The sequence below is a fragment of the Ruditapes philippinarum genome, unplaced genomic scaffold (assembly GCF_026571515.1).
Source record: "Ruditapes philippinarum isolate M1 unplaced genomic scaffold, ASM2657151v2 ctg19842_1_1_1_1, whole genome shotgun sequence".
Classification (NCBI taxonomy): Eukaryota; Metazoa; Mollusca; class Bivalvia; order Venerida; family Veneridae; genus Ruditapes; species Ruditapes philippinarum.
In genome coordinates this window covers 1-14,446 of record NW_026864506.1, presented here as the reverse complement: position 1 = coordinate 14,446, position 14,446 = coordinate 1, and the positions used below count along the sequence as shown (strand labels likewise).

General features: G+C 32.4%; 1 protein-coding gene across 1 annotated transcript; it reads left to right on the top strand.

Annotated features, from left to right (window-relative positions):
- Positions 1–7: 7 nt before the first annotated feature.
- On the top strand, positions 8–14,024 carry LOC132725822 (uncharacterized; the record flags this gene model as incomplete). Its single annotated transcript, XM_060711010.1, has 7 exons — positions 8–220; positions 10,939–11,080; positions 12,014–12,247; positions 12,456–12,498; positions 12,939–13,081; positions 13,292–13,423; positions 13,776–14,024. Coding segments are annotated over exons 1-7 (1,051 nt in total), but the record flags the coding sequence as incomplete, so codon positions are not given.
- Positions 14,025–14,446: the final 422 nt, after the last annotated feature.

The window sequence follows — 14,446 nt, the reverse complement described above, 5'->3', positions numbered from 1 at the left end:
ATTATTAAGAATAATAGCATATTGATTAAATCAAATGGATGATCTGATTTTATAACTATATCATAGTTGTTAAATTAACTTTAATTCTTTTTTCCCAGCGGATTTTTCAGAAATGTACGAATACGCCAAAAGGAACTTGATTGAAAGTGGTCAACAGGCGGCAAATATTGCTGAAGAAAAACTTGTTGAAGCCTTTTTTCACGCTCTTGGCATTTCAGAAGTAAGCTAATATATCAGCAGCGTAGAATAATTAGATTAAAACAAAACCATTATATTTTGGTTTTTAGCATAATATATTTATTTTAATACAGTTGCACACCAGCCATAGCTTTCGCAGAAGCGGTGGATCCATCACAGCGGCAATGGGGTATTCGTCGCAGAAGCGGTGGATAAAATATGGCCGTTTGCTGTTGTCGGTTAGTTTATGACTAAATTTTATTTTATGTTTTCATGTTTTACGGAAAACACCTAGTTAGACTTGAGCCAACATATGTACTCTTCCAATTAAATACACTCACATAATGTAATTCATTGTCATTCATGCAAACACTTCTGTACAGTGTGACGAGGGGACGCCACTTTTGTCTAATTTTGGTTGAAACACGTACAATTCTACAAAGCGACCCCTAAATACAACGGCATCACATTGTATGGATGACACTAACACAATATAACCATATTTTGGAACTTTTAGAAATTGTCTGTTTAAAAAAGAATTGACTAAAAATGATTTCAACGCAGACGGCGATGGATTCGATTGCATAGCAGAGCGGTGGGCGCGATGCCATTAATGTTTATTTTGAAGATTTAACTTGACATAACGCACTTTTCAATTGCGTAAACCATTTTCTGACTTTGACATCAGAGAAACGTGTTTTTCTGGTGTTTAAAACACTATGGTTATATATACATGTAGATGTCCGAGTTTCGCTGTCATTTTCCCTCATTGGAAATTCATTTGGTAGGTATTATAAAAGAATAGTCCATGTTTAACTTGAGACTTAAAAAGACCGTAAATTTCAGGTTCAACAATGTTTTTGTCATACAAACATATAAAAAAGATTCCCGTAAACATCAGTTTATGCTTCGTGTATACGGAGAACAATTTCAGATTTGAATGTGACTGTGTTCTGATATTCTATCCCAGCTATGTTATATTTAAGAAATAATATTAGTCTGAGCGGTGTTTATTGTCTATTTTACACCGGTTTGGAGTTTTGATGCGTAGGAATTGACCACGAAGGTCGTAGGCCTGAGTGGTTAATCTTTTCGCATCAAAGCGACCGATATTATTTCGATTCTAACAAGATTAAATAAGGAAGATCCCTTATGTTATTTTTTCAAGCGGAAATAACTTCCGGTGCCGATTTTTTGTATAACGCTGTTCGATTTCGCACCCTACTGTTGCTAATATATAGAAATTATTAAACAAAAGAAAAAATAAGAAAACAAGTTATTGTATCATATTTTCAACAACAAAAAAACTTACGTCTTAGAATGGATTGTATTGTGTTTACATCAGTATCCTATTTATCATTCTAGAATGTTTAAATTGACGTCAGCGTTTATGAATGAGATGTATACTTAGGATGACGTCATTACGCTGCTTATTGATTTGCGCCGTTTTGACAAAATATTTATTAACTGATATGGATCAAATATGTGGTGTGAGTGTATGTGAGATATAATTTCAGTATTGTATGAAAAGAAAACATTATACGAACTGAAAATATAAATAAAAAATGCTTTTTATTGTTGCTTTAAAAGGCTTTGTAAACTATGTATTAGAGCGAGAAAACATAACAGCAGCATATACACGTCGTCACTAACCAGTGTTTATTGGCAGTTAAACACTGGTTTTATTCTGCTTTGTCTATAGTGACAAAATCACGAAGAGTGATAAAATTTAATTTTGAGAAAGAAATTGATATAGATTTTATCTTTACAGCGGAGGTGTTATTCTAGGAAAAGTTTTCTATCTACTAAGCATTACTTTTTGTAAACACCTGCGCGTAATATAGTTTATTTTCTTCTTTTTTTTTAAATTGTGACATTTATCAAAGAAAAATGGTTTAAAAATTGTTTATATTTAATTAAAATGAAGTACCTCTAATGAAATTGAAAAAAGGTATCAAAAACATTTCATGGAACTTAATGTATGCGTGTTTGTTTTTTTTTTCGTTTTTTTTTTTTGAAAATGTGCAACAATATATTGAAAAACATGATAAATGGAAAGTGCAGAAAATGAGATCGGTGACTTCTTAGATTTTACGCTTGTTTATGTTTCTGTTATCATTTTCTAACATCATGCCAAGTTAAAGAATATACAGTCATGCAGTATATTGAACATCTATGTGCTTATAATACTGCATGTTTGTTACGTCGTTTTCATCGGATAATCGTTACGTTTATATCGTTTTTATACACCAATGCTGTCAATACATGTATATATGAGTAAATCCTATTTTTTCTCTAAAGAAATGCTTGCTGTTTTATAAATAGTTTCGAGATTTTATTTCAAAATACATTCGGGCAATATGCCTATGCACACACAGTACGTATAACAAATAAGCATAATTATAATACAATCAAATGGTCAATGCCAATACTTTATAAAACATAATTCAGGGCTGGAAATCAAAATTTTGTCGTATCCTACAAAACGTAAACAAACGTAGTATAATTCGAGACATGTTGACACGTTTACTGATTGCTAAAATTACGGTGTAACGTAATGATATAATAATAGGGCTGCGAATCAAAACTGCGTCGTATCCTACAAAAGGTAAACAAACGCCGCCATCTTGGAACGAAAAACGTACGTTTTTGTTTTAAAACTCTTTTTGTTGGAAATGACTGAAAACCAGATGTATGTATTAACACGCTCCACTATTTTCCGCTTCGTTCGGTATATGTTGCTTGCACAACTATTTTGTCAAACAAAGTTACAGCGAACTTGCAAGCTCGAAGCGGGCCAGAATTTTTAAGAAATAAGATAAATACAGAATCCCTAAAGAAAGCCCAACACGACAAAATTGAAAATGTTGCAGGCTCGGTTTGATTGAGCCTGTTCATGGACGGTACTAAAGTGCAAGTTACCGTCCACGCCCCCTAGCACCGGCTTAAGCAGAATTCAACATTTAAACATGAAATAGTAAAATTTTGAATTTAGAAACATCCGCAGATGTGTTCATACGGCGGTTATCATGGAACCTTCAATGAGACACTTCCGTGCCATTCCATGAAAAGCGGCGTATGGTCCCCAAGTAATAAAAAGCGTGTGCCCTAAACGAGAAAACAATGGGCGGAACTAAATAAAATGGAATTTTGAAAGGGGATCAGAGGTTATGAAGCCTGCGTATCACAGATAAGACGTCAAAAGACAAATTTAAAAAGCAGGCAACATATCCTAAGGGTGATTCAACATTATTCAAGTAGGAATATTGGAACCACCCAACTAGAAAATGCCGAAAAGTTGAAACTAAAAATACCACAAGCACAACAATAATGTCGTGCTGAACGATCTTCAAGAATCGAAAATATAACATCATTGATTAAATGTACGGGGAGACTTTTTACAGCCGCCACACGGCACAAATAACACGGATGTGATCATAAAATAGATAATTACAGAATCCCTAAAGAAAGCCCAACACGACAAAATTGAAAATGTTGCAGGCTCGGTTTGATTGAGCCTGTTCATGGACGGTACTGGAAAGTGCAAGTTACCGTCCACGCCCCCTAGCACCGGCTTAAGCAGAATTCAACATTTAAACATGAAATAGTAAAGTTTTGTTGATACGACGCAGTTTATATTGCATTATCCATCGTATTTTCCTTGAAATAAATTATATAATCGCTTCAGAGTTTGCCATTAACTTCAAAATATAATTTGACATAATTTACTAAAATTTCATTTAGAAGAAATGTTTATTTTGTAAGAAAATGATGATTTGTACAAAATGATACGACGCAGTTGATAAGAAAATATGATGCGACGCAGTTGTATTTTCATTGTAGGCTATATGTTCAGCTATTAAATCATGCGTTAAGTACATGTATGTTAGTATCTTCCGACAACATTTCTTGTTTGCAATATTTTATCATAATGAATGCAAACAAGTCACTTTGTATTCAACTTAATCTGGATCGGAAGCATTAATCACAACAAAATTACAAGAGAACTACAGACTCTGTTTGTTTGAATCTGTACATGAGGGATAATGAACACGTGCAACATCCCTCACGCCCCCTAGCACCGGCTTGAGCGGTACTCAATTCTCAACACTTAAAAGTGCTGGCATCTATGATCCTGAAGGACCAGAAAAATATTACAACACTTCACGTACGTGGCAACTTTTTTACAGCTGCCACACAACACTTGACACCTGTTGTTGTGAAGTATAAAAATCTGGAAACAAAGTAATCCCTCGGAAGCATTAATCACAACAAAATAACAAGAGAACTGCAGACTGGGTTTGATTGAGTCTGTACAGGAGGGATAATGAATACGTGCCACATTCCTCATGTCCCTAGCACCGTCTTGCGCGGTACTCAATTCTCAACACTTAAATGGAAAATGTAATAAAATCCTATTTAAGCTTCATTTGATTTTTTTCTGTCGCCTTTTAAGCATCCACAAATTCTGAAAAAAATGTATAAAATGCAAAATACATTGAAACACGTGATCTTGCACCCATATTTCAGGGTGTTCTAGTGTTGCCTTAGCATGCTTGTAAACTTGTTCCCATGAGTTCGAAACTAATGGGGTAGTTACTTTTTAGCTCGACTATTCGATAAGGATAAGTAGAGCTATTGTAGTCACCCGAGCGTCGGCGTCGGTGTTCGCGTCGGCGTCGGGTAACCACTTATGTTAAAGTTTTTGTAATACCTCAAATATTTTTAAAGTCCATTGACATATGGCTTTGAAACTTTACACATTTGTTCACCATCATGACCCCAACCTGTAGACCGGAGAAGGTAACAGTATCAAGCATTTTGACAGAATTATGCCCCTTTTTCGACTTTGAATTTAGTTTAAGTTTTTGTAATACCTCAAAAATTTTCAAAGTCCATTGACATATGGCTTTGAAACTTTGCACATTTGTTCTCAATCTTAACTCCAACCTGTAGATAGGAGGAGATAATTGTTTTAAGCATTTTGACAGAATTATGTTTCTTTTTCGACTTAGAATTTACGTTAAAGGTTTGGTAATAACTCAAATATCTTCAAAGACTATTGACATTTGGCTTTGAAACTTTGCACTTTTATTCACCATCATGACCCCAACCTGAAGTCAGGAGGAGATAACTGTATCAAGAATTTTGACAGAATTATGCTCCTTTTCGACTTAGAATTTACATTTAAGTTTGCATACCACCTCAGATATTTTCATATTGTATTGACATCTGGCTTTGAAACAAGTTGAAATTTTATATTTAATAGGACTCTGTCCAAGGCCTGTAACTGTAGCATGGATTTAAAGAAAAATTTTGCCCTTTTGTTAACGAAGAAAAATTTCCATTATCAGGGCTCTTTTACTATCAAACACTAAGAATAGTCGAGCATTGCTATCCGACCGACATCTCTTATTTAATTTGCACTTTGTGTTACAAATTTTCAATATTCCAGGGAAACCTGGACGATATATCAATCCGGAATGATCTTTGTTTAAAATAAGAAAGAATAAATTTCGGAAAAAAGATTCTTGCTATCGGAAGAGTGGTATGCGCAAATTGCATGCCTACCTTTGTTACTATGAACAAAAATTTCTGACAATTCCGTTATTACTTATACCTTTTAGGCGCCGATCTTTTGTATTCAGTTTCTTTATAATCGGTGAGAACAAATGAAATTTATTATTTGAAACTTAAATCATTATTTGAAAATAAATGGTTAAACTACGATATGTTTCTGCAAGTAATGTATGAGTTTCATTCAGTCATTTTAAGTTCAGCGCCGTTCAACTTTACTGCTGATTTTTGTCGCATTGCATTTCTTTATCGTCGATGAGAACAGACGGGATGTATTTTCTAAAAATTAATTTGATAATTGCAATACGGTATCATTCTTCTCCATAATAAACAACTTAAAATGTTCAAAATTTATCTATAAATGATAAAACTACAAATTATTTTGTAAAGTATGTGTCCATTTTGCAATTAAAGTCGGGATGAGACATATCGCGTTGAGTTTTCCATAGACTTAAGACATTGTATTGATATTAAAGTGTGATTTTTTCTATGATAAGGAATTGCCTGACACATAAAACAGAAGTAAAATGACTTCAAAGAGGATTACCCACTGCTTGCATTAAATTTTCTTTTTCTCTGCTATACACCACTGACACGTTCTATTTTAAAATGTAAATATCAAAATAAAAGTGATCTTAGAGAGTAAGGAAATATTTCATTTCAACAAGGCATTTAAATGATATTCTCTTTATAATTTATTCAAATATTTGTTATCTTAAAACTTCATAGCAGAAGTTTATTTAAGAAACTGCAGTTTTCTACAGCTGACATTAGGGACAATAGTAGACAAATTTAGTTGAAAAAAACATCGACAAAAAAACAAACAAACAATTCAGACAGGCGTGTCCGATCGAGACCAAGCTGTTAATGGTAACCGACTTACCATTACTTGCCCTGAACTACTGTGAATTCGAAAAGCACCATGGACTTTTGATTCTTCCTTTGAAAAACCGATCGAGTTAGCTTCATAATACCGATGGTTCTCTACAGGTGCAACATTACGCCTGAAATAATGCACAAAGGTGCATCTGAGGTCCTTTCATCCAGTAAAGCTAGAGTGTAGAATGCAAGTTTGAAATAAAACCCCCGAAAAAAAGTCATTACCTAGAACATGTAGAACTACAATTTACTATGAGCGTGGCTAGCCAACTTGAATTTTGTGACTGGAGTTCATAAACATCTATATTCATCCCAAAACATATAGTGATAACATTGATTCAGATATTATGATTAATTAATAAATATGTTCATGTTTATCTGAAAGGAAGCTGCCGCAATGTAAACTTTCAAATTAAATCTTATATTAGAACTGAAAAAAACTTATTCTAAATACATGTGTTTTAGAGCAACAGAACATTAATATAAGTCGTGAATTATCAGTTTTTATCAAGAGCAAGTAATTAATCGGTAAAATAGACTTATATTGACAAAATTATCCCTGTTGTAAAGACTGTCAAAAAAATACAAATGCGTCGTATCATATTTTCTTTCCAACTGCGTCGTATCATTTCGTACAAATCATTATTTCCTTTCAAAATAAACATTTCTTTTTAATGAAATTTTAGTATATGATGTCAAATTACATTTTGAAATTTATAAAATATAATTATTATTATTTTTGAAACGAGTATATAATTGATTTGAAGTTAAAAACGATGGATAATGCAATATAAACTGCGTCGTATCCATAAAACTTCATAAAAATTCTGGCCCGCTTCGAGTTGCAAGTTCGCAATAACTTTTGTTTAACAAAATAGTTGTGCTATCAACATATACCGAACGAAGCGGAAAATAGTGGAGCGTGTTAATACATACATCTGGTTTTCAGTCATTTCCAACAAAATGAGTTATAAACAAAAACATACGTTTTTCGTTCCAAGATGGCGGCGTTTGTTTACGTTTTGTAGGATACGACGCAGGTTTGATTCCCAGCCCTATAATTATATCATTTTATTACATGCTTTTCGGTGGTTTATAGAAATATATCAGTAATATAAAACTGGTAATTTCACAGTTTAAAACAGTGAAATTACCACTTTGATTATTTCACTGTTTTGAATTTAAGCCCCTTTACGTTGTTTCAGTAAAATACCAGCGTGTACAGTACTGGGTACCAACTTAATGACGTGACGTCGTAAATGACGTCACGTTGTATTATTATTTGGGGCGCTTTTCATTCAGTATTAGGTTTAATGTCTTTTTAAAACGTTTCTTTGCATATAATAAAAAGAAAATTTGTTTAGTTTAGTGTAAGATCGAAATGTATTTCACCTTGTGAACACCAAAAGTTCATATTTCACTCGTGGCTGCGCCACTCGTGAAATATACCTTTTGGTGCTCACTCGGTGAAATATATTCCGATCTTACACTGAACTATATACGTTACACCGTAATTTTAGCAATCAGTAAACGTAACCTAAGAATATAATTTACTTTCACTTAGCGACACAAGTATCAACATGTCTCGAATTATACAACTAATTACTATAATTATATTTACTTAATAAATACTTAGGGGAGATACCATCCTAACAACAAGGGTGTCAATCACAAAACAATACAAAACTAAATATATATAATAAACAGTGATACAGCGTGTAAATTCGTTATAAATATTTTTGGCAGGTTATATGGCCGTATATTAACGGTTGTTTGCAATATAACCGTTTATATCTGTAAAAAGTCTTTTTAATGAAATACATAAATAAATTTGTTACAATGATTGTACATGTAAATGTATGTGAAATTTAAAAAATAAAGTAACAAATTTAAAAAAATCATTATATATCGAAAAACATAAACGTCACGACTATCCGATGAAAAGCGACGTTACAAACATGTAGTATTATAACATTGTTTTGTATTTTCTGATCGCAGATCAGGAAATACAATGTTGACATTCAATCTCTGGCACAGTGCTTCCCGACAAACCTAACAACAAGAAGTTCTCAAACAGGTTTAATCTAGCGATGTAAAAGAAAGAAATATTTTTATTTTGTTGCAAGTATCCAACAAATTACAACGCAAAGTAACTTTGGCTTTTAGAATCGTCAATAAATGCACAATCACAAATTACGCGGATGAACATCATTTTAATCAATGAAAATTACTCGGCTATTTCCCTAAAACTTCGGAATATTGTGATCGAAATTTAGCGCCCCCTAAATGAACATTTGTTATTTAGACTTTCTGAAAAAAGAAGTAAGGAAATTTAGTCTAGGACAGGGACGAATTTCGGTCAGTCGACTATTGAAAATCAATTAACCGTCTTATATTTTAAGCAGCCACGTAAATGCTATTTTTAGCGATGTCGATTACCGAATACCTCAGCGCGTATTTCTCAAATAAATCTAGCTGTTGAGCATTGTTTACACCGATCTTACTGGCGATATTTGAGATACCGGTGTGTATACAGATCAGAAAATACCACAGAGCTTGCAGTCCTTTGATTTCACAATACTGCAAGTTTGTAATGTCACTAGCCTAGCGACTCGGGTTATATTTACAAACAACCGTTTATATAGGGCTGTATAACATGTCTAGAATCTTTATAACTAATAATATACACGACTGCTGTTTATTTATGAATAAATTATATTTATATATTATATTTCCAAACAACTTTTAATATATACGGCCAAATAATCTGTAACTAATAATAAAGCTGCGTCCTGTGCGGATGACTCTTAAATAACTGTCGTTGACTGTAATATGTTCTATAAACTGAGGCCACTCTGGTATATTATCTTTTTAGGTACTTTGGAGTATTAAAAGTCTGATGTATAATAACCTAGATTCGAAACCTTGTTACTTTGCTTATGCAATCAGTACATTGTATAAGAATTTACACCACAGACACAGATATATGCTGTATCATTGGCATTGTTGATAAATGTCTACTTTAGATTTTGATCGATGTCTTGACTCCTAGTTTCGCCGGACATTAGTTCTTTTTCGGTCTAGGCTGTTAAATGCATGACATATAAAAGAAATATAAAGATAAAGATGAAAGGGACTTTAAATGTTCTTATTTGACTGCGAATTTTTAACTCGAATGGTGTATTATTTTACAATATTTACAAAATACATCAGTAATAAAATTCTATGATAATACCTGCCAAATGCGTTTTCAATTTAGGAATAGGAAGCAGAACTCAAACATCTGTCTAATATATATATATATAGAGGATATTGAATGAGTGTAAGTTCAATACTGAATTTATTGCACTCGTTGAATAAAATTATATTATGCGAGCCTCTGGCGAGCATAATATTATTTTATTCAACGAGTGCAATAAATTCAGTAATGAACTTACACGAATTTAATATTCTATTCATCACATACCCAAAATAAAGACCGTTTAAAGTGAAATAAGAGTTATTTTCCGTTGACGCGCCTATAGTAGAACGCTAACATTTATCGCGTCTTTACACTATGTTTGCATAACGCTAATGACTTCACGTCAAAATTTATGCACGACCGTGCAATACCATATTTACGGAGTCGCAAAATCGGCACGGGTGTGTGATGAATAATTATATTGTTTAAAACACCAAATAAACACGTTTTTCTCTGGGTCAAAGTATGAAAACGGTTGTCTCGATTGAAATGCCAGTTATACGTCAAGTTGCAATCGAATCCACCGCCGTCTGCGTTGAAATCATGTTTTGTCATTTATCGTATAAAGAGGCAATATTGTTTTTTTTTTTAAAAATCCAAAATATACTTGTTTTGTGTAATGTTTTAACAAAAAATAGGCAAAAGTGGCGTTCCCTCGTCAAACTGTACAGAATTGTTTGCATAAATGGCAATGAATTACATCGAGTACGTGTAATAAGTTGGAAGAGTACATATGTGGTCTCCAGTCTCACTAGGTGTTTCCCGTAAAACATGATAACATAAAACAAAATTCAGTCATAAACTAACCGACAATAGCAAACGGCCATATTCTACCCATCGCTTCTGCGGCGAATACTCCACCGCCGCTGCGATATATCCACCGCTTCTGTGAGTTGGATAACTTTTGAATACCGATATGATAATTTTTCGTTTCATTTTCAGAACAAAGTTTTAACATTATCTTTTGAATTTGTAAAGTTTCATACTGTAACATTATATCTGAATAAAATCTTTATAACAAATTGAGTATAACGAAAATAATGTTCAATCATAAACCTTTGTAGGATAGTCTTCTCGACAGACAACCTTACCAAGCAGCAGCCACATTAGAAAGAAATGACTTAATTGAATATTTACAAGACAAAAACCTACCAACTGATGGCTCACTTGAAGATCTCCAAGAGAGATACAAAAACACTGAACTCAGTATGCTATGAAATCATGAATTATATAGATACGATGAAATTCAATACTGTGAAATAATTTTTATTCGTGGGGCACAAACTTTCGTGGTTTTCGTTGTTGATAGGTCAATCCACGAATTTAAGACCCGCAACAAATATTCTTACCATGTCTCTGTTCTATATATCACAACATGCCTCGGCGCTTTTCCTGCCGATTATTGTTGTATGAATGTATACAAATAATCAGGTTAGTAACAGATTAAAACCATAAATAGTTTAGTTTTGCAATATTTAAGAAACTTGAAAGAAAGGTCGATCGTCTTCAGTTTGCTGTCACCAATGTTCGTCGCATATAAACATCAGGGTGACCAGTTGATCGTTGTATGCTACTTGATTGTGTTAGCCAGAAAACGTGACATCATCGAGTCAATATGGCAACCCGGTGCATTAATTATCGCCGATAAAACTTCTCAATTTACACTTACTAATTGTTAATATAATTGACATTGATATTAATGTCGTAATTATAGTAAACACAACAAAAGAAAAAAATACCGATCGCTCAAATAGATGAATTGAAAATTCTTTTGTTGAATTTTAACAAAACTAGTGTTTATATGATCCATTTAAATGAATTTTAATATGAATTTGTGCGACTGCTATTCGGAAAATCGACGAATTAAGAACTCACGAAAACGTCCGTTTTGATAAAATTACGAAATTTCATTCCCACGAATATAAATTATTTCCAAGTATGTTGGACTTATAGTTTGAATAAAAAATAGAACAGTTTTCAAGAGTATATCCAAGGTCAATATTTAGTATTTTTCCTTTACTTTATCCTTTTTAAGCATGTATATGTTTTAAAAAATAAAATCTTATTACATCTATTTCATGTAAACGTTTATTTTTGAAAGAATCGACCGTTTGTATTTATCTCTTTTCCAATGTTTAGGTTGTAGTCTTAATGGAAAGCAAATTCGTCTTCCTGATCTTCCATGGGACTTTTTACACTACACAATAGCAGACGACTGCATGCGTATTGACGCATACGCAGAGATACGAATTCGCGCAATCAATTACACCCGAACTTTCTCCGCTTACGTGGAGCTAGATCCATGCCAATATGTCATCAAAGCTGCATTTGAAAGAACCACTATTACGTTGATACTGTTCGAATACAATTGGGGTAAGTGTACATGTTTGAGGGAAATTACAGTAAATAAACATATATTTAAAATATCTTTAAAATACACTTTTAAATTACATGTTCCGATTTTTCCATTTAAAATGCTTGTAAAAATATTTCTTAAGAGACGTTTTAATAAGATAAATCTCATAATTGTATCTGTTAATAAATAAATCAAAACTGAGAGTTTATTCTCAATATGGTTTAGGTAAAGAAGAGATGGTCAAGCTGGTCGATAATGTGTATGTGAAGTAAGTGATTATTTTAAGTCATTTGGAGTTGTAATCGACCGTGGAATCTTAAATATACTGTTTTAGCAGGCGCTAGGCACAAGCTCAATCCAACCGAGCTAGCTTGTATTTTATTAAAATCATTTCTGTCTTGGGCGTTTTTCAGGATTTCAGTTTGTCTCTATATCAAGGAATATCCTTAATTACTCCTTTCCACATGAAACAACAACAAGGTTATAGCTTTTACGATATGTCTTGTAAATTTTAATGTAATGTTTGTAAAATGTGATGTCATGTAAAACATGTTTGACATAATTATTACACAATACACAATAGATGAATTTAACAGTCAAAATATTCGTTTATATCACGCTAGCTTGTATTCACAAATGACGCACACTAGTATCAGTTCGTTTGTAGGTTCTTGTAGAAAATGATACTTTTCGTTTTTAACTTTTCAGATTCAGGATAGATAAAGATGATATAAAGAAAGTATTCCTTATTGATCTTGGCATTACATGCGATGCTGCAAGTATCAATCAGGATCTTTTGAAAGGATTTGAAATACCTATTCCAATCTGTAACGGCAACTTTTCATTACAAGGTATTGAATTCGTGGACATAATATCAAATATCAAGAGAGATAAACAAAGATGATCCTAATATTTTTTTGAGTGCATTCAAGTTGATTTTGTGATATCACTTAAAATTCCATCATATGTCTACACATTTCTTAATTACTGTGTTACATTTTGTTTTATACGTATATGTAATTCATAACTGTCTTTTCACAATGCAAATTTGCTTTTTATAGGAAGCTTATCGAGTATAAAAGAAACTCTTGGTGGTCAAATTAACAGAGAGGTATTTGATCTTGTTCTCAAACAACTGGGAATCGATAGAATTATACAAGAAGGTTCTTGCAAAGTACCACCACCTCCTTCTGGTTAGTTAGTATTAACAACTTTAAACAACAAATTTGGAAGCCAGTGGCATGAATACTTACTTTGAATATTCATTGTCTGTTATATGTGTATTTGATAATTTGCAATTCGGATTTTTCCACTATTTCATTAAATGTGTTATTATATAAAGTGTTATATTTAATTTCTTTCATAAATATTTGTACTTTATACTCTTAAAGTAATCTAAAGTTAACTATTTAATATGCATCTTTGTGTCTACACAATTTTCGCACATCCCTAATGAAATGAAATATAAATATTAATTGTATGTATCGTAAATTATAATAGTCCTGATAACATTAACTTTTCAATGTTTGATGCATTTTATTTCAGACTGTCCTCCCGCTATGAACATTTCAAATATGATACCTCCTTTTATGAGAAATATCTTGCAATGTGAGCTAGCTGACAATTGTTTTGGTGTTACATGTTGTGTTAACTTTGGCTTCACAATACCATTTTCTTCAATTCAAATAAGCATATCATTTCCGGTGTGGTTCAAAATGGATCCCTGCGACTTTCGAGTAGACACAGGAATAGGATCATTAAAATATGAGGAACAACTTCTGAAATACGAATGGGGTAATTTTCTTCAAAAAAGTATAAAAAAAACTGATGAATTAAGACGTTCACATTCAGCAACTCTTAAAGTGTATATTGCTGATAAATATATCATTTATTTCACATCTATTGCCAACACTAAACAAAATATGAATTACAATTAAAATGCAATATTCATCATTCGTACCATACAAGAAGCTTTAGTGTCTGTTATAAATACCAAAAAATATATGCATATATTTATTTTTTAAAGAAATACATTTTGTGAAGAAACATGTACACATAATATACAGAGTCATGCTTTTTCAAGCAGTATAATTATATTCTAATTTTACACAGATATCCTTTTTATAATTATATTACACAGTATTATATGGATATAATATCACATTCAACTTAAATAAGTATCCACTTTTGCAGTTTCATTTTTACCAGATACATAC